Below are 23,707 nucleotides of genomic sequence, written 5' to 3' on the forward strand. Positions count from 1 at the left end.
CTCAACCTCTTTCACCAACGTGAAACAGGAACTGAAAATACAGGGAGTTGTAATATTGACGGTATTGATGTTCTTTCTGGTGACTTATGTCTTTCTGAGGATTGCAAACACACCTGGGAGAAGAATGTGCACCTACTGATGTCTTTAAAGATGCCAAAGGCCCAGAGATCAGGGTCAGCTTCGAAATTCACTGTGCCCCAGAGACACTGTCCCCGACTCCCTGTCCCTTCCAATCAGTCTAAGAGCCCCCAAGGAGATGGACTATCTGGTCCTAGGAGTGTGACAAATAACAAATATGAATATGGCCAAGCTTGGATCCTAGGTAGGGTGGGGTAGGGGGAGATCAAGTTGTCTGGGATCCTAAACCCGTGGGCGGGCGCACAGAACGGAGCATTCCGGCCTCAGGGATCCGGGCAGTAGGGGGCGCTGTGGCGGGAGCCGCGCCGGGCGCGCCGGCCCCTCTGGCACCAGAACGCTAATCGCCTCCTTCGGCGGCTTCCGGCGCGTCTTCTTTGAGCGGGTGGAGGCAAAATCATGGACCGCAACCCTTCGCCGCCTCTACCGAGTCCGGACCAGGACGGAGAGGAGGGCGCCGGGGGAGACTGCATAGGAAGCACCGTCTACAGCAAACACTGGCTCTTCGGCGTCCTCAGCGGGCTCATCCAGGTGGAGAATGTCGCGCCCGCGTGGGCTCCCCCACATTGCCCCAGCCCCCTGGTCCCGCCTCTGGCAGCCCGTTCCTGCACCCCTCCCCGACGACCCTTCTCGAGGCGTCGCGCTTAGCGTCCGGGCCGCCTCCACGGACTCCCCAGACTGCGGGGAGCCACTTCCCGGTGCCCCTCCACACAAAGGGAGGGGAGGTAGAGGGGGAGGGATGCGGGAATGCTTACAGTTAAAATATTTTACTTTTGCATATTCTCCGAAAATGTCTGACCGTGACATTGTTCGGTTTTTTGCTCCCCATTCCCACTGTCGTTTCCGAAGCTCGGGGCCTAATATATTTCGTGGACTTTTGTTGTATTAAAGTACAGGTGATTTGGAGCCCTGCAGCTCTGATAACCGAAAGCGTGGCTTCATCACCTGCTTTGGGCAAGTCACCTAACCTCACAGAGTCTCGATTTCTTTCTCAGTTTCAAAAAAACCGCGACGAAAATACCTGTATTATTGTATATAGGTTTATTGTGTAGGTTAGATAAGATTACAAGGGGCATAAAGTGCTTACCATGGTGTTTGGCTTATAGAAGCTCTCAATAAACGTGAACTTTCTTCTCCCTCGTTTCACGGACTGCCTGACTTTAGATCTGTTCTCTCCAGTGCATCTACGGCAAAGCTGCCGGAAAAATCGTCCTTAAAAAACAAACCAACAGAAAAAAAGCAAATTGTCTGTGGGAACTCATTTTGGTCCTCTTTGCCTGCAGGAGAAAAATGCTTATTTCTTAGCTTGGAATCCAGGGCTCCCTGCAACCTCCCCAGCCTCATCTGCTCACCATTCCCCAGGCATTACTAGGCCGTTTGTTAACTCTGAACTCTTGCACTTTCTTAGGTATGTTCTTTTCCCCTTCTTCACATGACAAACTCCTATTCTCCCTCAAAGATTGAGCTTGAAGATTCTCTCCTAGGAGAAGCTTGCCCACCTTCTCCAGGCATACGTCATTGGCCCGTGGTTTTTGCTTTCAGGACTCTGTCCACAATTCATTTGAATCACTTAGCCTTTTCTGTTGTGATAATTAGCTTATGTATCTTTTCCTCTCTAGATCCTAAACTGCTTGAAAGCAAGGGGTTAAATTTATTTGCCTCTGTATTTCAACCCCAGTGCCTAATAACAGTGTTTACTCCATGAATGTGCATGAATAGATCTACCCAGGGTAGTAATTTTTTTAAACAAGGTTTCTGCAAGAGAGGATACTTTGAGGTCAGTGTCTTCGTGACTTGTGAATGATTTGGGATAATATTATGTGATGAGTACTGTGGACTGCTTTTATCATCACTTTTCTTCCTTTCTGTTGAAGATCGTTAACCCTGAAAACACCAAATCCAGCTCAGATGATGAGGAACAGCAGATGGAGCTCGATGAAGAAATGGAGAATGAAATTTGCAGAGTATGGGATATGTCAATGGATGAGGTATGGGGTTGGAAACAAAAGTGAGAAGACTTTTGGGTAAGGAGGTGGTGAATGGATTTTTTTTTTTTTTTTTAAAGTTTCAGTCCTTAAGTCTATGGAAAAATACTTCAGTGTTTGTAATCACTCATAGGGGTATAGGGAGTGAGCTTAAATGCTCAACTTTTGTTTCTGAAGCTAGAGGATCTGAGCTGTCTTTAGATTTGGTCTAAATATATAGTTATCATGAATGCAAGAATGCGCATAACCAGGAAAGTTCTCATACTTACCTGCCTAAACAGAATGCTGTTCTTGTGTTTGAGAGCAGGGTAGAAGTTAGGAGACCGCTGATGACCACAATTAAATTAGAAGAGGACAAGAAGGACCCGTGTGTCTATAAATACAAAATAGTATCTTATCATTTGTATTGTATTCTTTTTTTTTTTTTTTAAAGATTTTATTTATTTATTTGACAGGCAGAGATCACAAGTAGGCAGAGAGGCAGGCAGGCAGAGAGGGAGAAGCAGGCTCCCTTGCGGAGCAGAGAGCCCGATGCGGGGTTCGATCCCAGGACCCTGAGATCATGACCTGGGCCGAAGGCAGAGGCTTAATCCACTGAGCCACCCAGGCGCCCCTTGTATTGTATTCTGTAGCTCAACAGCATTTTCGTGTGTGTATTATTCTATTTGCTTTTCACAATAACCTTGTGGTATAGGTAGTACCTTTATTTTACGATAAAAAAAGACATGAAAAGAGATTGACATACATAATCTCTTACTTAATTACTTGAACTGTTGGCAGTAGTTTCCTGATTAAAATCCTTATTTTATTTTATTATTTTTTTTAAAGATTTTATTTATTTATTTGACAGAAATCACAAGTAGATGGAGAGGCAGGCAGAGAGAGAGAGGGAAGCAGGCTCTCTGTTGAGCAGAGAGCCCGATGCAGGACTCGATCCCAAGACTCTGAGATCATGACCTGAGCCAAAGGCAGCGGCTTAACCCACTGAGCCACCCAGGCGCCCCTAAAATCCTTATTTTAGTCTTTCACTTCCCTTCTGTGCTCCACATTGCCCCGAAATTTCTTTTTCCTAATACACAGAATAAATTGTGTTCTTTTCTTCTGTCTTACAAATTGTCCATGGCTATTCATTGGCTTCGGCTGTTTTTTTGAGATGGCTTTATTGAGGTAGAATTGGCACCAAAAAAACTGTATTCTTGAGCTGTAATTGATGTGCAGAAACGACACCTATTTAAAGGGCAGGACTCTGTCCATAATTCATTTGAATCACTTAGCCTTTTCTGTTGTGATAATTAGCTTACGTAATTTAAAGTTTTGAAAAACTTTATGTGTGTACATGCACACGAAGCCATCACTGTAATCAAGAAAGAGAACATCTCTCTCACCCTCAAAAGTTTCCTTATGCCCCTTCATAATCCCTTCCTCTTGCCCCTCCCGGCCTCCACCTCTCTAGGCAGCCACTGGCTTGTCCTTCTTCCACTTCAGAGTAGTTTGCACTGTCTAGTTTTGTATAAATGAGATCATATTCTTTTTTTTGAGAGGTCTGCCTCTTTGACTCGGCATCATTGTTTTAAGATTCATGCCAGTTGTGTCTGTCAGTAGTTTATTTATTTTTTTATTGCTGAGTGATACTTCATTACATGTGTATGTCATAATTTATTCATTTATTACTCTGTTGGTGGATATTTGAGTTGTTCATGGTTTATTAAAGTTAATACTGAATTTTTGTGTGTAATTATATACAGACTTATGTGTTTCTTTTTCTCCGGTAAATAACTAGAGTATTATGGGTCATAAGGTAGGTGTATGTTTAACGTTTTAAGAAATAGTCTGAATTGTGTTTCTTATAGGTTGTGTAAAAAATTGTGTATTTTCCAAAGTGATTTTTACTTTTTACGTTACCATAAGCAGTGTATGAGATAGAGGTCTAGTTTCTCCTCATCCTTGCCAACACTTGGTATGGTCAGACCTTTCATTTTAGTCATACTAATAAGTGTGTAGTGATTCTTATTGAAATTGTAATTTGAATTTCCCTAATTACTAACAGTGTTGACCATATTTTTATGTGTTTATTTGCAATCTATATATCTTTTGCGTGTGTATGTGTCTGTTCAGATTTTTCCTACTTTTTAATTGTGTATGTGTTTTTTTTTTCTGTAAGTTTTATAATTTTAAGTTTTACTGGTAGGTCTGTGACCCATTTCGAGTTAATATTTGTGTGTGATGCAAGGTATGAATTGAAGTTCACTTTTTCTGCATATGGATGCCCAGTTCTTCAACCTCATTTCTTAAAAAGACTGCCCTTTCTTCACTGAATTGCCTTTGTACCTTTGTCAGAAATCACTTCTCGGTACATGTGAGTCTATTTCTGGATTCTCTTTTGTTCCATTGGCCTATTTGTGCATGTTTATAATTGTATTAATTACCGTACATTTATAAGAACTCTTGAAATCGGTCTGTGTTAATCTTCCAACTTTGTTATTTCTCAGAGTTGTTTGGTTGTCCTGGATCCTTTGTATTTCCATATTAATTTTAGAATCGATTTGACATTTTCATCAGAATGCCTACTAGGATTTTAACTGAGATTGAGTTGAATTTACAGATCATTTGGAGAAAGAATTGATAAATTGAACAAGATATATCTTTCCATTTATTAAGGTCCTCTCTAATTTGTTTCAGCAAAGTTTTGTAGTTTTTAGTGTATAGGTATTTCACATTTTTTGTCAGACTTATTCCTAAGTATTTCATATTTTTCCATGGTATTATAAATGGCATTTTTATTTTTATTTTTAAGATTTTATTTATTTATTTGTCAGAGAGAGAGCGAGCGAGAGCGAGCACAGGCAGACAGAGTGGAAGGCAGAATCAGAGGGAGAAGCAGGCTCCCTGCGGAGCAAGGAGCCCGATGTGGGACTCAATCCCAGGACGCTGGGATGACCTGAGATGAAGGCAGCTGCTTAACCAACTGAGCCACCCAGGCGTCCCATAAATGGCATTTTTAAAAAGATATATTTATTTATTTGAGAGAGAGAGAGATAGAGAGAGAGAGAGAGCGCATGCATGTGCACGAGAAGGGAGAGGGTCAGAGTGAGAAGCAGATATCCCACTGAACCGGGAGCCTGATGTAGGACTTGATCCAGGGACTCCAGGATCATGACTTGAGCCGAAGGCAGTTGCTTAACCAACTATACCACCCAGGCGCCCATAAATGGCATTTTTAAAAACTTCAGTATCTGTTCATTGCTAGTATGTAGAAATACAGTTGATTTTTGTATATTTTATATCCTGTAGCTGTATTTGATTTATGAAGAAAAATTTTTACTACTTTTTCAATTGAATTGCTTTTGTTTCTTTTTCTTGCATATTTGCGCTCCAGTATGATGTTGTTTAGAAAAGCAGTAAGGGGGGCATCCTCTTGTTCTTAATTGAGGCAGAACATCTGGTCTTAAACCATTATTATGATGTAGTTGCAGACTGAGAAAGTCCCCTCTGTCTCTAAGTATGCCTAGAGTTTTTATCAGGAATGGATTTTGTATTTTGTCATGCTTTTGCTAAGTCATTTGAGATGATCATGTGGTTTTCTTTTTAGTTTGTTAATATGATCAACTAAGCTGATTGATTCTCAAGGTGCTAAAATCTTGTTTAGAAATTTTATTTAATTTCATGAGAGATAATTCATTTTCTTGTCATTGTCTGGTTTGATACCAGGGTAATGCTGTCCTCATCAATTGGGAAATTTTCCCTCTTCATTTTTCAGGAAGAGTTTGTGCAGAATTAATATTATTTCTTCCTTAAATATTTGGTGGAATTCACCAGTGAGTTTTCTTTTTGGGAAGATTCTTTTGTTTTTTACTTGTTTTATATATTTTAGTTTTATATATTTATTAATTTTAAGAAATAATAGTATTATTGCGATATAACTTCCTACCATAAAATTCACCCTTTAATGGTTTTTAGTATATTGTGCAAAAGATTATAAATTCAATTCACTTGATAGGTATAAGGATTGATAAGTATAAGGTATTAAAGGATAAATTCCTTTAATAGGTATAAGGCCATTCGGGTTACTTAGGTAGTTTATGTTCTTCAGGGAATTTACCTATTTTGTCTAAGTTGTTAAATTTATTGGCATAAAGTTCTTTATAATATTATGTTATTGTCCTTTCATTGTCTGTAGAATCTGTAGTAATAGCTCTCTCATTCATGATATTAGTAATTTGTGTCTTCTTTTTTCCTCATCATTCTGTCTAGAAGTTTAATTTATTGATCTTCATAAAGAACCAGGTTTTTTTTTTTTTTTTAAGATTTTATTTATTTATTTGACAGACAGAGATTACAAGTAGGCAGAGAAGCGGGCAGAGAGAGAGGAAGGGTGAAGCAGGCCCCCTGCTGAGCAGAGAGCCCTATGTGGGACTTGATCCCAGGACCCTGAGATCATGACCTGAGCAACCTGAGCCAAAGGCAGCGGCTTAACCCACTGAGCCACCCAGGCGCCCAAGTTTTTGTTTTATTGATTTTCTCTGTTGCTTTACTGTTTTCTTTTTCATTGATTTTCATTTTGATCTCTTTTTATTTTCCTCCTATTCACTGTGGTTTAATTTGCTGTTTTTTAATATAGGCATATAACACTATAAATTTTCCTCTGTTGCTTTAGCAGTGCATTTTGGGTTTCCTCTCATTTAGTTTAGTTCTAATTTTTCTTTCATTCTTCTTCGGCTGTTGAGTTATTTAGCAGTGCATTGTTTAGATGTCATGTATTTGGGAGTTTTTCAGTTACCTTTCTGTTACTGGAGTCTGTGAACACTCTGAATCCTTTAAAAAATACATTTAGACTTGTTTTATAGCCCAGAATGTGATTTATCTTGAAATTTTCCATGTTACTGAAAGAATGTGTATTTTGCTGTTGCTGGGTGGAATGTCCTATATATATACACATATAAATGTCAGATCAAGTTGGTTGATCTTTTTTTTTTTTAATTTTTTTTTAGTTGGTTGATCTTTCAAGTTTTTTTCTACTTGTTTTACAATTATTGAGAAGCTGTGATTTAAAAAAAAAAAAATTAGTTTTAAAGAACCAGAACTCATTTTTAAAATGAAATTTTAATGTGAAATCCTCAAATATGAAATAGGTAAAACAGAGCTGCTATTTGAATAAGATTGTTGGTGGAAGGCAGGGTCATGTTTTTGGCCTCCTTTTCACCTTCTTAGGGTAGGTCTTGAAGCACCTCTAGAGAACTGAGCTATCCACTTATCACTGGCATAAAGTCTTTCCAGTATCACAGCTTTATCTCCTCCCACTAGTGTTTGAGCAGGACCAGAGACTTCAGGTGCTTTCTGTATTTTCATGTGTTGATGCTCTTGTTCATGTCCCTGTCTGCCTGGAATGGCCTCCAGCCAGCAAAATCTTTCTCCTCTTTTATGACCCAGCCTAAATGTCCTCTTCAGTGTGATGCCTCCCCAGACACTCCAGGCAGAATTCGTATCTTCTGTGCTCTCTTGAAACCTGTTCACTTTGTTGCATAACACTTATTCAGCCTTTGTGTCCTCTGATAGATTTAAGTTCCTTTTCTTAAAAGCTTAATATCACCTCTTCTGAGGTAGCCTCCCCACATCTTGGCTTGTAGCACATATTATCTTGTCTCTCTTCTTTATACCATTCAGATCAGTTCTTTATGGGTTTATTGTTTGTTCAGCCATCTAGAATAAACATTCCATGAGACTGGGACCTTGTCTAGCTTGTTCACTGATGCGTCTCCCAGAGCCTCAAACAGTGTCTGTCACTTGGGTTTTGTAGTAAATAGTTGGTGAAGAGTGAATGAATGAATGAACGCATGAGTGACTGAATGAATAGCGGAGAGGCAGCATGGTGTGCTGATGAAGAGTGTGGCCATGAGTCAGGATTATCTGGGTTTTGTGTTCCTGGCTTTGTTCTACTGATTGTGTAATCTTGGGCAGGTTGCTTAGCCTTTTAAGACTTTTTTGTTTAGGGGCACCTGGGTGGCTCAGTGGGTTAAGCCTCTGCCTTCGGCTCCGGTCATGGTCATGGTCCCAGGAGTCGGGCTCTCTGCTCAGCAGGGAGCCTGCTTCCCTTCCTCTCTCTCTGCCTGCCTCTCTGTCTACTTGCGCTCTCTGTCAAATAAATAAATAAAATATTAAAAAAAAAGACTTCTGTTTATTAGTGGAATGGGACTAATTATAATAACTACTTTATAGGGATGTTTTGAGAATTGAATAAGATAGTATCCAAACCACTTCCCTGTTATTTACCACTTGCTCAGTAAATGTTAATTGCCATTATTTCTGTAATTGGTGTTGATATTGTTAGACTATGTAATCCTGTGCTACCCTAGGAATTACTATCGTTTAAATAAATCAGTCTCTGCATGCCCTAAGAGTTGCCCAGATGACATCACTTTCAGTGTATCTTTTCTCTGATTGTGCTCTCTTAATAATTACAGGATATCTCTTCTAGTCAGCAGTCATTCAGGTTACCTTGGTTTCAACTGCTATGAAGGATTACTGTCTCTCTCCTTGGGGTGCCTCCAGGGCCCTTTGAAGAGCATTTTCACCTAAGCCAGGAAGCTTCTGGTTTTAAGTTAAGCTATCGCAAATATACACTTCAAGTTTGGTGAAAATCCGAGTTAGTAGACTGTCAAAAACTTCATTTTATTTAAATACTATACCACACAGATCTCCACAGCGAAGTGATTTGGTCTTGGAGTGTGCGAGATTGGATCATATGACCACTCCAGGTTTATCTACTGGTATGGTGTGACCCCGGGCCCTGTGACCTGGGCAAACTCTAGGAAGGAGATATGAAGCTGTTGCAGTTAACACTGTGATCAGAATTTTCTGTTGAGAATTTTGAAAGCACAAGTTCCGATTTGGGGCATGACCCGGTAGGGGTTTTAACTTGTTCCTGCATTGTGCTTTAAGGTCTTAGAAGACAGGAATTATGAGTTTGATATTTTTCCCCACCCCAGTGTCTGAGAGGCTACCAGACAACTAGCAGATGTGTTTGAATGAGTTAACATTCCTGGTGGCTAGAAAGATCATTAAGGTAAAAGCATTCAAGGCAGAAAAAAGAAGATATTCCTGAAATACCACAATTAGTTTACATTTGTTTATGGATTTGTTCCTTTGTCTTGGGTCCAGATAGCACAAAGACTCTCTAACATTATTTTAGTGTAATGATACAATTCTAACCTATGGCTTTTTTTTCCTTGAGCCTGAAAGGAGGTATATATAGAAAAAAAAAAATTTTTTTTTAAAGATTTTTTTTTTTTTTTAAATATTTTATTTATTTATTTGACAGAGAGAAATCACAAGTAGATGGAGAGGCAGGCAGAGAGAGAGAGAGAGAGAGGGAAGCGGGCTCTCTGCTCAGCAGGGAGCCCGATGCGGGACTCGATCCCAGGACCCTGAGATCATGACCTGAGCCGAAGGCAGCGGCTTAACCCACTGAGCCACCCAGGCGCCCCAAAGATTTTGTTTATTTATTTGACAGAGATCACAAGTAGGCAGAGAGGCAGGCTGGGGGTTGGGTGGGAAGCAGGCTTCCCACTGAGCAGAGAGTCCGATGTGGGGCTCTATCCCAGGAACCTAGGACCATGATCTGAGCCGAAGGCAGAGGCTTTAACCCACTGAGCCACCCAGGCACCCCTAGAATAATTTTTTTTAATGGTTGTCTGAACTGGGGGGTTTAAAGAAGACTGTTCTGCATCCAAAATAATAATCATTTTTTATTTTCAGGACGTGGCTCTATTTCTCCAAGAATTTAATGCTCCTGACATATTTATGGGAGTATTGGCCAAATCCAAATGTCCACGGTTAAGAGTAAGTATGTACACTTTTAAAGCTTTCTCTTTGAAGCAGTAACAGCAGATAGTACTTGATAGTCTTTCATTTTTCTCACTTTCATTTTCTTGCTGGCCACAAATCAGTCTGCAGATTTTTATTGAACATTGCCTGGCACTTGATAATGTGCCGTTTAAAATTATTAGAGTGGGTTGGACCAGGGAGATCAATACTTTCGTTTAACCGCTGTGGAAACAGGCATAACCAAAGTTATCTTCCTAGTATGTGGCAGAACAGGGAACATTGCCTGGACTTCCTATTTCTGTTGATTGCTCTTTTTTATTCATAAAATCCTCCAATGCTTAAAAACCTTCATTCTTGGGGCACCTGGGTGCTTCAGTGGGTTAAACCTCTGTCTTCGGCTCAGGTCATGATCTCAGGGTCCTGGGATCAAGGCCCGCATCAGGCTCTTTGCCCAGCAGGGATCTTGCTTCATCCCCTCTCTCCGCCTGCTTTTCCACCTACTTGCAATCTCTGTCAAATAAGTAAATAAAATCTTTAAAACAAAACAAAACCTTCATTCTAAACTCAGCCTGACACTCAGGACTTTCTATAATCTGAATATAATTTAACTTTCCAGCATAAAATCTATCATGCAGATGGTGCTTCTGATATAGCAAGGCCTGTCCACTCCTTGTCTCAGTAGCTTACTGTGATCACCATCGCCATGCCTCCTTTCGTATGCCCTCCATCCCTTTCAGAAGTCACATCTGTTATCTAAGGTGCTACTCTTCTTCTAAGCCTTCCCAGATAAGTAAGCTCTCAGTGGCCATTGCTGATCGTAAACTCCTGAGAAGAATTATCTGTGCTTCTCATTTCGTCTTTATCTATGCTGTGTGTGGTGGATTGTGTTTCTGTGTCATTTAGTTTGGGATGTGCTATGCATATCGTGGGTGATTAGTAAATATTAATTATACTTAGGAGCAACTGCTATTTACTGAGTATTTGATTTTACCACTCCATGAGATAGGAATTTATCTTCACTTTATAAATAAGAGAGCTAAGTCTCTGGTTAATGTGTCCAGGGTCATACAACTGGGAAAGAAGGAATCTGGGATTTGAGCCTAGCTGGCCTGACTTCCGTATGGCCACTGTAGTGTATTACCTCTCTTTCTTTGAAATATGAAGTGGAGAATTCTGTAGTGTATTTTTACATATTGAATGCTGAATCCAAATTTCATTTGGGACAGTGTTTTACCTGAACTGGGACCTGAAGAATTGATGAACTGCTTTTTCCTGGGGTCATTGTGTTGATAGAGAAATTTGGCAGTTGCGTACGACTTTTTCCCTGTTTTTCTAACTTAAATACATTGACTCATGATTTACACTTAAAGAAAATAAGCTTATGTCAGCAATAGCACCTTTCAGGAATTAGTCATATCATTATATATGCCTGTGAACCACAGCCTGTCTGTAGCTATGATCCTCTGCCGTGGCCGCATGTTAGAAGGGAACACGGACTCAAACTTTGGCATGTCCCAGGCCCACCCCCGAGTTTCTGATCCATTGCTTTTGTGGTAGGATTGAGGGTTTCTAACAAGTTCCCTGGTGATGTGAGTGCTCTGCACCAGGGCACACCTTTTGAGAAGTTTTACCCTTGGGACCTTTTAAAAATCCCGAGTTGGGCTCTACCAGATCAGCTGAAACAGAATCTCTAAGTGTGAGGCGCCACACGAATTTTAAAAAGTTCTCTCAGCTGATTCTGGCTAGCAGCCAAAACGAGGAACGTCTTTGACGGAGAGTTCAGCCATTCTCCCTTTAATTTGTAAGGAAATGGATGTGTCTCTCTGCTGCTTCAGTTTTTAATCCATTCCCAGCATTTGACAACCCTCATTTTATTGAAACTCCCTTTCTGTAGTTTTGGTGCCACCTCCCTCCCTTGGTCTCCGACCTCTTCAGTCACTTCTCTGTCACTTTCATTGGCTTTAATCTTTCTTCCTACAGAGTGTGGACTCCTTCTAAGCTGTAGACCCAGATCCCTTGTCCTCTTTAAATTCATTTCCTTAGTGAGCTCATCCACTCTCTACACCTTTAAGTTGCGAGTCTATGCCTGTGGGATCAAAGCTGTGCCCTGCCTTCTGATTTCTGGTGCCACATCTTCAACTTTACCTAGACATTTTGTACTTGCTTGCTGAATTTTCCAGTCCAGAATCTCATATGTTCTGACTCCGTGATGAACACACTTACGTGGTCATAAAAATGATGTGCTGTGTTTGGTAAACAGTAGTCTCTCAGGCCCTCACCTGGAGCTTCTGATTCAGTAGCTCTGAGATGGCACTCAGGAATGTGTATTTTTTTTTTTTTTTTTAAGATTTTATTTGACAGAGATCACAAGTAGGCAGACAGGCAGGCAGAGAGAGAGAGAGAGAGAGGGAAGCAGGCTCCCTGTCGAGCAGAGAGCCCAATGCAGTACCAGTATCCTGAGAGCATGACCTGAGCCAAAGGCAGAGGCTTAACCCACTGAGCCACCGAGCCACCCAGGCTCCCCTCATCTGAAATATAGGGATGATAACAGTACCTGCCTCATAAATTATTTATTTTTTTAAAAAAGATTTTATTTATTTGTTTGACAGACAGAGATCACAAGTAGGCAGAGAGGCAGGTAGAGGGAGAGGGGGAAGCAGGCTCCTTGCTGAGCAGAGAGCCCGATGTGGGGCTCGATCCCAGGACCCTGGGATTCATGACCTGGGCTGAAGGCAGAGGCTTTAACCCGCTGAGCCACCCAGGCGCCCCTGCCTCATAAATTATTACATGAATAATAATTTATGGAAAGTGCTTGGAGTAGTGCCTGGCCCTAGTACATGCTAAGTAAACATCAGCTGTTACTACTGAGGTTATTCACTTCCTTTAACATTTCTACTATCATGCACTATGCATTTTGCTGCTGACAAAAATCTTCCTAAGATAACATTGCAGTGTAAAGATCTTTATAGATGCACATAGCCTCCTAGATTAAATAAAATCTTTTCAACATGGCATTCAGGTCCCTTAGTCCTGATCCTTTTTACCCACTGTGTTTATCTTGTGCTATTCTCCCAATTTTGTGCAATAGCCAGGCTGCTCTCTTCAGAGTTCAGTGCATTAGCCGTGTGCATTATTCCCTTCCTGCCTTTGCTGATACTTTACCACTTACCCAGCTGTCTTTGTTCTTCTTTGCATGTCTGAATCCTACTAACCATTTACCCATTTAAGACTGAGTTCATTCTGGGGCGCCTGGGTGGCTCAGTGGGTTAAGCCGCTGCCTTCGGCTCAGGTCATGATCCCAGGGTCCTGGGATCGAGCCCCGCATCGGGCTCTCTGCTCAGCAGGGAGCCTGCTTCCTCCTCTCTCTCTGCCTGTCTCTCTGCCTGCTTGTGATCTCTGTCAAATAAATAAATAAAATCTTTAAAAAAAAAAAAAAAAAGACTGAGTTCATTCATAAGATTTCTTCTTCCATACTTTCTTCTCTTCTCTTCTTCCCCCATACTGACCCAGTGAAAGTTTTTTTCAAGTTGTTATTTTTGTATTTGTCTTTTATCTTCAAGACACTGTGACCTATGACCTGTGACATTTGATTTGGCAGGAAATCTGTGTGGGAATACTAGGTAATATGGCCTGTTTCCAGGAGATATGTGTGTCCATCAGCAGTGATAAAAATCTTGGGTAAGTTTTACCACATAAGAATTATGTTTTTACAAAATAAATTAATATTTTATATCCCTAAGGAAATCCTTATACATAGGAGATACAGGAACATTTTACAAAATGCAGTACTCCCTTTCTCCTGATGAATAGTCTCTAGGAACTTCATTGCTTATTAATGGTAGCTAGGGGCTTTCATAGTTTTTATGGGCATGATTGAAGATTTAGGCCTGTTTCTTTATTGGTAGCAAAAGGACAAACAATCAGTAGGTGGTAAGCCCAACAAGATGAGACCCAGAGGGGCAAAGCTTGGCGTTGGGGCCCCTGACGAGATTCCCAAATAATTAAGATCAGGGAATCCAAGGGCTTAGAGAACTAGAGCCTGAAAAAACTAGACTTACCCTGAGAATTCTTGACTTAACATCCAGGGATAGGGCTTATCAATAGACTAGAAGATAGAAGGTTGCCTCCATGATTCAGAGGCTTTCATCTTTTCACTTGGAACATTTTAGGCAGAGGGTTTTTTTTTGTTTTTTTTTTTTTTTTTTAAGATTTTATTTATTTATTTGACAGAGAGAAATTACAAGTACACTGAGAGGCAGGCAGAGAGAGAGAGAAGGAAGCAGGCTCCCTGCTGAGCAGAGAGCCCGATGCGGGACTCGATCCCAGGACCCTGAGATCATGACCTGAGCTGAAGGCAGCAGCTTAACCCACTGAGTCACCCAGGCGCCCAGGCAGAGGGTTTTTTAAATGGTGGAAATCCAAGTAGTTACTTTAAGAGAGCTGAGAATTAATATGCTAAATTTTGTGAACGTATTCATTTTCTCCAGGCAGAGAGAATTCATGGCTGTTAATTAGAATTTCAAAGAAATTTATGCCCACAATAGATGAAGAAAAGTGTTCTGGGTGGTTATTATCAGCTAGAGTTGTGGGGGTTTATTGTAGGATTTAAGTCCCTGGGTCTTTAAAATAGAGGTAATTATCTCTTCTATGTGTGGAGTGACTTTAAGATCCTAGTTTAAGGACTTTATTCCTCAGTAATTCCTGGAGTAAATGATCCAGGATTATATTTAGCCTCTAGTGGTCCCTATCAAAAATCTAATGAGTCATGTTAAGATAAATATGGAACAGTTTACATCAGTGATGGGATATAAATTTGTTTAGCCACTTTAGAGAAATTGGGCATTATTTTGTTAAACTGGAAGATAGGCAGTGCAGATGCTGTGATCAAACTGTTCCACTCATATGTATATGGTAAGATAAACTGTGCATATGTATATCAGCCAAAATGTATTAGAGGAGCATTCCTTGTTATGGTTCCAGTTAGAATCAACCCATAGATCCATCAACAGTAGGCTGGAAAAATAAATTGTCTTATATTCATATGATGGAATGTCTGTCGCAATGAATCAAAGAATGATCACTGTGGGAAAACATGGGTAGATCTTAAAGACATGGTGTTGAGCAAAAGAACTAAGACTACAAGGAGCACATACAGTATAATTTTTTCACATAAAATTTTCACATAAAATTCAGAGCCAAAATATATTGAATAATAAAACTATGGAGTAAAGCAAATATAAAATTGCTGGAAAATTTCAGGTAGTAGTCATTTCTAGGTGGGAAAAAGAATTGTGATTTGGAAGGGACACACAAAGGCTATGGAGATGTAGTACTGTTCTGTTTTTTGTAAATATGTGTTTGCTTGATAATTAGTCATTAAGTATAAATTTATATCTATAAGCTTTCTTATATATATATACTTTAATTCGAAATGAAAAGTTGAAAGAATTAAATTACCTAGACATTTGAAACGAGAGAAGAGATCCATATTGGGTTAACTTATTTTGTTTTTATAGACAGGTGTTACTGCACTGTTTGTATGATTCAGACCCTCCTACTCTTCTGGAAACAAGCCGGTATGCTTTCTTGCTATGGATTCTGTATAGTCACTCATACAGGAATCTAGGACAATAGAGTTAATTCTTCATTCTTGAATTTCCTTTACTGTTTTTCAAACATAGATACTACGCTCATGTTTATCTTGTAGGTTGTTGCTTACTTGTCTTTCCCAGACAGAAGTGGCCAGTGTCTGGGTTGAAAGAATCCGGGAATATCCAGCTATTTATGATAGCATTTGTTTCATTATGTCAAGTTCAACAAATGGTAAGTCACCGTGTAATCTAGGAACAATTTTTGGTTATATTTAATTGTTAGGAAGCCATGTAACTGTTTCTGGAAGTTGCGTAAAAGAAGTGTTAAGGCTAAGGTGAGAAAGTATTTCGATTCAAGACATAAAATTGCTTCTTAAGCTGCCAGGATACTGACAAGTCCTCATTTAAAAATGAAGGAAGACAAGCACATTTAGACAAAGGAGGTGAATAAATTGCCCTCTGAATAAGTAATGCTTTGGCAAGATTTGGTTTTCTTGGAATAGCTTTAGGAATTTTGACTAAACTTACTGCTCTTAAAATTTTGTTTCTCATTTCAATATCTCATTGTCTGCAGTTGACTTGCTGGTCAAAGTCGGGGAGGTTGTAGACAAGCTTTTTGATTTGGATGAGAAGCTAATGTTAGAATGGATTAAAAATGGGGCTGTTCAGCCTCTGGACCCTCCCCAGGAAGATTCTGAAGAGCAGCCAGTGTTTAAGATTGTGCCATGTGTACTTGAAGCTGCGAAACAAGTACGGTAAGTGAGTGCTTTTGTGCAAAATGGTCGGGGAAAATCCAATTGCTAGAAATACCCTTAGATGTAGGTTTTAGTTTCTTTTCAGCAGGATGAATAACATCCCGTTAGTCTTTGTCAGGTTGGATTTACTACTAACATTTGTGATGACAGTGTGTCTGCTGTTTTAAAAAATCCTAATGGTTATAAAGTACCTATTATAACACTACTTGGCTATAGGCTATTTTCCAGCATTAATTATGGTTACAGTCTTAAAATTTTCTGCAATTTTGTGTAATTTAAATCAAAGAGAAAAAATTTTCTTAGGTTTTGTTTTCCATCAGACATTAAGCTTTTTTAGTTATTGTCAGACATCATTTGTTTTCTTGTTTTATGTATGTATGTCAGTCTTGGATAGTGATCGAGTTTTGGGCTCTGATGTCTTGCCAAGAGTGATTACTAGGTGTTATATGTAGATCATTGAAACTTTCTTGCTAGTCACTAGAAAATTAACTTGTGAATTGAACTGCTTAATGGTCAGTTGTTTATTTTTTGTGCTTAATAATGCATAGGAAAGTCTGTGAATTTTATGTCCTTTATCCAAGTTAGGATTAAACTTATGGTCTTTCCTCAAAACCTTTTTCACTGTTCTTATTCTCAGTGAATGATGCAATCATTATCCCATTCAGAGGATGTGGAAGTCATTACTGACTTTTCTTCCCTATCCTATTCTTTTTCCTGGCCAGTCAACCTCCCAAAACTTGTTCCTGACTTTTATAGGATCCTCTCCATGCCATCACCCCGTCACTGTCTCTCATCTAGACACCTGCAGCATTTTCTCACCTGAGTTCCCTACATCAGGGCTGCTCCTTCCAAGCCCAGACTGTAGAGCCATCTTTCCAAAGCACATGCTCATCATTTCACTTTTCATGCTTCAGACATGGCCTTCCTTAGGATGAGGTCCAGATTTTCTTTTTAAAGCATGGCTCACAAGGATGTAGTGTTCTTCATCCTTATTGTGTTATGTGTTTTAATCATGTGAAATTTCTTTCATCAATGAAATGGAGCTCTTTCGCTTCCACGCCTTTGCATATCATGTCTCATTTACCTCAGACACTTCTACTGCAGCTCTATGCCTGAACGTCATTTGTCTTAGGATACCCTTCCTTACTCTCCAGACAATTAAGTCTGCTTGCTCTGTGGTCCTCTAGTACCTTGGGCTTCTCTTAGTATTATATTCATATCACTTTATCATAATTGCCCATTAATTCTCTATTTTTTTTTTTGAAAGAAGCTCTCTCTCTTTTTTTTTTTTTTAAAGATTGTATTTATTTATTTGACAGAGAGAGATCACAAGTAGGCAGCAAGGCAAGCAGAGAGAGGGGAGTAGGAAGCAGGCTCCCTGCCGAGCAGAGAGCCTGATTTGGGACTTGATCGCAGGACCCTGAGATCATGACCTGAATCAAAAGCAGAGGCTTAACCCATTGAATCACCCAGGCGCCCCTCTCTTCTTTACTTTAGATTATAAACTTTATGAAGATAGAAACAGTGTTTTATACATCTGTTTTCCCAGCTGCTAACATAGTGCCTGAAAATAGTAGTTTATAAAGTATTTGCTGAACTATCTTTTTTATCGTTCACTGTTTTTTACTTAACATTTTGAGGAACTAAGATTGTGGATTTCTAGAAATCCAAGCTGTTGATCACAAAAATTATGCTTAACATCGTTTTAGTATTCTTAGCGAGGGAGCTAGGGGAGTTATGGAGTTTTGAGAATGTCATTACTGTTGGTGCTTGCAGCAGTGGGCTTTTCATTCTTCATATAAATGTTTTAGTTGTTTTTCATCCTGATTATTCCAGTATGCCAGAATGAGGAAGTATCATTGTTGTTTTTGTGGGATGGGGCCAAAAAGCTTTACTTCTCATTCTTGTGTGTTGATTATATTCCAAAATATTTCCTTATGTTTTGACTGTTCCCCACACCCCCCCACATCCCATCATGGAAATGTAAGCTGCGGTGAGCACTGAAACTTTGCTGTTCCCTGATTGATCCTCAGCACCTGGGGCAGTGACTAGTACAGAGTGGTATTTGTTGAATCAGTGAATGATTGCGTCCCATAGAGTTGTTGATTCAGTGCTTTTGCTTTTTGTATGTAGTTCTGAAAATCCAGAAGGGCTTGATGTTTACATGCATATCTTACAGCTGCTTACCACAGTGGATGATGGAATTCAAGCAATTGGTAAGGTGTTTTATGGGGAACTACTGGAGTTACTCTTTGAATTGTTTGCTCTTGTTAGAATACTATTTGCTTTATCGTTTTTATTAAGTACAGTGTCCTGATACTGGAAAAGACACTTGGAATTTACTTTTTGACCTGGTCTGCCATGAATTTTGCCAGTCTGATGATCCACCCATCATACTTCAAGAACAGAAAACAGTGCTAGCTTCTGTTTATTCAGTGTTGTCTGCTATCTACGCGTCACGGGCTGAACAAGAGTATCTAAAGATAGAAGAAGGCAAGTACCATTTTAGTTCACTAAAGTAAGTTCTGTTCTTACTCTGTCAGATTTTAAAGCCCAGGCTTATGATTATTGTTCATATGGTTGGTTGGTTGGTTGGTTGGTTTCTTTCTTAGTGCTTTTATTCCCCTGATTATAAAAATATTACATGCTTAATACAAAAAAAATTGCAAAGTTTATAAAAGGACCCATAGCACTTGTAAATCCACTATCCGGAGATCATTACTGTATACTCATACGCATATATATCTTTAAGTCCTGCTTTTTAGGCAACTTTTCTCATTTAGAAGTATAACTTGAATATTTTCCTATATAAACAATGTCTTTCACAGAATGATTTTTTTTAAATGACTACAATTAAATATAGAATCTATCTAGAATTTATTGTGTCTTTCACAGATTTTTTTTTAAATGACTAAAATTAAATATAGAATCCATCTAGAATTTATTCAGGTGTGACATGTGAAGTATGGTTTCAGCCTTTTTTCCAGATGGCTACTCAGTTGTCTTATTAGCATCAGTTTGTGAATAAACCAGTTTATCTATACTGATTTGAAGTTTATTATGTTCTGAGTTTCCTATGTCCTGAGTTTCCCTATATATTTTATTCCCTTTTATTGCTCTACTCATGAGCAATAAATAGCCATAGTTTTTAAATATTTTAATGTTGAGTAAGGATAGTCCCCTTTCATCCTAATTTTTCAGAATGTTTTTGACTATTATTTTTATTTAACACTGAATTTGATTAACAGGTTATGAAAACAAAAATCTTCCTGATATTTTTATTATGATCATGTTCAATTTATAGTGCTTAAGAACATGTTTTTCCATTTGTTCAAGTCTTATTATATGTTCTTAGTACCATTTTATAATTTTCTTCATAAAGACCTTGCATATCTCTATTAGGCCTATTCCTAGTTATTATATCTTTTGGGTTGCTAATGTCTTTGACATCTTTTTTTCCATTAATTATTGTTGTTGGAATATATGACGGTTATTGATTTCTGTATATTAATTTTGCATCCCATAGTAACCTTACTGAGTTTTCTTAATATTTTTAATAGTTGTTTCTGTGATAATTGTGGGTTTTCTCTGATACTGCTTTGGATTTAAGTTAGACATCTTTTTGTCTTTTCTTAAGTTAGATATCATTTTTCTGCCTCTGATTTTTTCTCTTACTTAGTAGGTAGCCTTGTGCCTCTGGTAGTAGAAAAACATCCTTACCTTTTTCCTGACTTTACTGGAAATGATTCTAATATTTAACCATTAGTCATGATACTACTATTTACATTTTACCATTTAAGGAGAAATTAATCTATTCTTATTTTATTAAGTTTTTAATAAAAAAAACCTGAAAACTGAAAAAAAAATGAATGTTTAGGAGCACCATTTTGTATATTTACATTTAAATAAACCAATATATGGTTTGTGTATGTGGATCTAACATTTAGGAAGGTGAATATTTTTGGTCTAATGGTTACCTTTATAATTATGACTGCTCCAAAAATAGAATTATAACTACTCTCCAGTCTTTAAAAAAATCATTAAAATATCATGGAAATCTCGGGACGCCTGGGTGGCTCACTGGGTTAAAGCCTCTGCCTCCGCTCAGGTCATGATACCAGGGTTCTGGGATCGAGCCCCTCATCGGGCTCTCTGCTTAGCGGGGAGCCTGCTTCTTCCTCTCTGCCTGCCTCTCTGCCTACTTGTGATCTCTGTCAAAAAAATAAAATATTTAAAAAAAATCATTAAAATCTAATATCAGAAAATGTATTTCACTGTTAACAATTCCTTATCAGTTTTTTCTGGTACTTTCAAATAACAAATTCAAGTCTCAGGGATGGCATTCCTGAATTATATTTTAAAATATCTTTTTAAGTTTTTTCTTCGAAAGCAGTAATTTTGTGTAGGATCTCTTTTCTAGTCTTTCATAATTTTAATTTTCTTCACCAAAAAAACAAAACAAAGCACTCTTTATTCTCATTCCCTTTGTTTTGCCCCTCTGTCTTTCTGACATCCTTGTGCCTTTCTGTGTTTTGAGCAATGTCTTCCCTCCTTTGTGCTCCCCTGCCAGCTTTGCCTTCATTTCAGTGGTGGCTTGAATTTTTCTGTTAACCTCTTCCTTGAGTTCTGCCAGCTGAGGTGTCCTCTCCTTTTGTTCATTTCTTAGTCTGAGCTCTTCTATGTCTGCTTGGTGCTTGATTACATGTTGTTTTAAAACTTACAGCTAAATATTATCGTAATATGTGTAAGCTTCCATGACAGCCTCTTTTGGTATTCTTCATCTTTTTTTTTCTTGTCCCTTTTCTTTTTTCTTTAAAATGTCTTTGTGTTGCTCCTATATTGGTTTCCTTTTGCTGACTCATCTTTGAATGACTTGTTTTTCCTGGACTAGCCATTTGCAGGGAGTTCACATAGGAAAGCAGCTAAAGCTGTCATCTAGGCTAATAGGAGTTGGGTCTGTGAGTTTTTCTGCTCTTTTTACCAGGTGACAGATGGCTATGGTTAAGTCTTAACTTTCCCATTGCCATTTGCTTCCTGTAAATATGGCTTGTCTCTGGGATTACTCATTTACCCCCTCTTCCTCTTTTTCTTAGAACCCCCAAAGGTAGAACCCCCAGGGGAGCTCCGGCTGCTATCTTGCACATTCCATTCCTGCTCTTGCATACAGGGGATTCTGGATTTGCACCTCAGAGTATGTGCTGTACCTTAAAAAAATGGACTTTTCTGGCTGTTTCACAGCCTTGGGCAACCTTTGGTCACTTTCTTCTGCACCTTCTGCTTGATTGACACTACTTTGACACGATTTCCGCTTACCTTGTCTTTGAGGTTTCTGCTGTCTCCTAATTTGATCTAAGCTGGCATTTGTTTTTTGTTGCTTATATTCTCCCCTCCTCCCCCTTGGTGGATGGTCTTTCTTATCTCCTTATATATATATGTTTTCTGTTGAAAATCATGAGTTTTTATTTGCAATATTAGGAACATATCTTTCTTGATGTTATGGGTTTAGGTGTATTTTATCTCCCCCTCCTCAACTTCCTGAAACTTTATGTATGATTTTTATGATTGGGGAGAGAGTGAAAAGACGCTCTTTGAACTCGAAGCCACTAAATAGCTGTCACCCATCATCCTGCCCTAAGCTTTGAATAAGGGCTTTGCAGAGTTCAGGCTGGGGGTGAGAAAGAAGAATGGTATGTAGATTGATGTGACTTACAAGGACATCAGGGAGTAAAGAACTGAGAGTTAGAGTCAAGAGTTAGTGACAACACAAGGAAGAGAGTAGGAATAAATGCTAGGGGACTGTAGTAAAGCAACCCCACAGGATGGGTGCTTTGAAGAGGTGACATTGAGTTGAGAAATAAGGGACAAGATTTCCCTAGTTTTTTGATTTCTTTAATTATAAAAAAAATGTCACTTTCATGTTCTATAAATGACGTAGATCTGGAAGTGAAGTTAGATTGTTTAAAATCAATATACTGAGTTCAGTGCTACAGAAAATTTTGTTTCCTGGATTTGTAATTGTGATGCACAAATGGTTGGGTTAGAATCAGTAGTTGGATCAAAGTGAGATTCAACGTGTTCATGCTATAACATATATTTTGAGGTTGAGCTTTAGTTTTATTTTTTATGTTCAGTTTTTATTAGAGGCTAATTAAAATGATTATTCAGTCTTTTAAGAAATCATACTGTTTTTGAAATTTAACTTTAACTTAAAGAAATACACAATTTAAAAGCTTTAAGATGTCGATGACAAAAAGTTTAAAATTCAAATCCTTTTCTCACTGTGGCTTCCAGGGCACTGCATGATGGGACTCTTGCTCAGCTGTCTAAACTTGTCTCGTGCCCTCCTTCCCCCTTGCTTCCCTTGGCTTGAACCACAGTGGCTTTTTTTGTTCCTCAGGCCATTTCCTTTTTGGAATTTTTGCATTTAACTTCTCTCTGCTTAAAACGTTTTCCTGGGCTCTTGGCATTGATGCCTCTCCTGTAGTTCGCACCTCAGAGAGCTTCCCTGACTGGCGGCTTTATTATATTCCCCTTTAATTTCCTTCATAGGTAGAACTCAGCCAAAGCTGAGATGATCTGTTCTATTCATTAGTTTATTTGAGAGTATGAAAATGGGAGCCTCTTGAAGGCTCAAGGCCTCAGGTCTTGTTTGTCATCATCTCTCTGGTACCTAAAGTAAACTGTATAGCCACCAATAAGTTGTTCAGTACTGGTGAATGAATCAATCAGTCAACAAAAGGAGGAAAGACCAAATTTAACTGGTTAATTCTGTGCTGCTTTTTTTTTTCTGTTTAAATTTTTTATTTTTTTTAAATTAACGTATAATGTATTATTAGCCCCAGGGGCACAGGTATGTGAACACCAGGTTTACACACTTCACAGCACTCACCATAGCACATACCCTCCCCAATGTCCATAACCCCACCACCCTCTACCTACCCCCCTCCCACGCCGGCAACCCTCAGTTTGTTTTGTGAGATTAAGAGTCTTTTATGGTTTGTCTCCCTAATTCTGTGCTTCTTGATCTGTTTGTACACTAGATCTTCCTCTAATCGACAGCCTGATTCGTGTCTTACAAAACATGGAACATTGTCAGAAGAAACCAGAGAACTCAGTAGATTCTAACACTGAAGAAACAAAAAAGTCTGATTTAACCCAAGATGATTTCCACTTGAAAATCTTAAAGGATATTTCATGTGAATTTCTTTCTAATATTTTTCAGGTTTTAACAAAGGTAAGAAAGAAGTATTGATGGTTTCTTCAGCAAAAGAAAGTATGGATTGCTTAATGCTCCAAACTTTACTATCACTGTATAATTTTTTTAACATAAAAGTAGTATAATGGGGCATGGGGCGCCTGGGTGGCTCAGTGGGTTAAGCCGCTGCCTTCGGCTCAGGTCATGGTCTCAGGGTCCTGGGAT

The 23,707-nt window shown here is 38.9% G+C and overlaps 1 protein-coding gene across 2 annotated transcripts in view; it reads left to right on the plus strand.

Moving 5' to 3' along the window:
* The first annotated feature begins 479 nt into the window (after window positions 1–479).
* SAAL1 (serum amyloid A like 1) overlaps window positions 480–23,707 on the plus strand; it is a 28,872-nt gene continuing 5,644 nt past the window's right edge. Inside the window, exons 1-10 of one of the 2 annotated variants that reach the window (XM_059407528.1) lie at window positions 480–666; window positions 2,010–2,123; window positions 9,873–9,956; window positions 13,540–13,619; window positions 15,458–15,517; window positions 15,649–15,764; window positions 16,107–16,287; window positions 18,421–18,503; window positions 18,592–18,780; window positions 23,328–23,521. In XM_059407528.1, the coding sequence (XP_059263511.1) occupies window positions 535–666; window positions 2,010–2,123; window positions 9,873–9,956; window positions 13,540–13,619; window positions 15,458–15,517; window positions 15,649–15,764; window positions 16,107–16,287; window positions 18,421–18,503; window positions 18,592–18,780; window positions 23,328–23,521 (1,233 nt within the window). In that variant the 5' untranslated portion in view covers window positions 480–534. The remainder of the gene's footprint in view (window positions 667–2,009; window positions 2,124–9,872; window positions 9,957–13,539; window positions 13,620–15,457; window positions 15,518–15,648; window positions 15,765–16,106; window positions 16,288–18,420; window positions 18,504–18,591; window positions 18,781–23,327; window positions 23,522–23,707) is intronic. The other variant, XM_059407530.1, reaches the window with a different exon arrangement.

The sequence above is a fragment of the Mustela nigripes genome, chromosome 1, assembly GCF_022355385.1.
Source record: "Mustela nigripes isolate SB6536 chromosome 1, MUSNIG.SB6536, whole genome shotgun sequence".
Classification (NCBI taxonomy): domain Eukaryota; kingdom Metazoa; phylum Chordata; class Mammalia; order Carnivora; family Mustelidae; genus Mustela; species Mustela nigripes.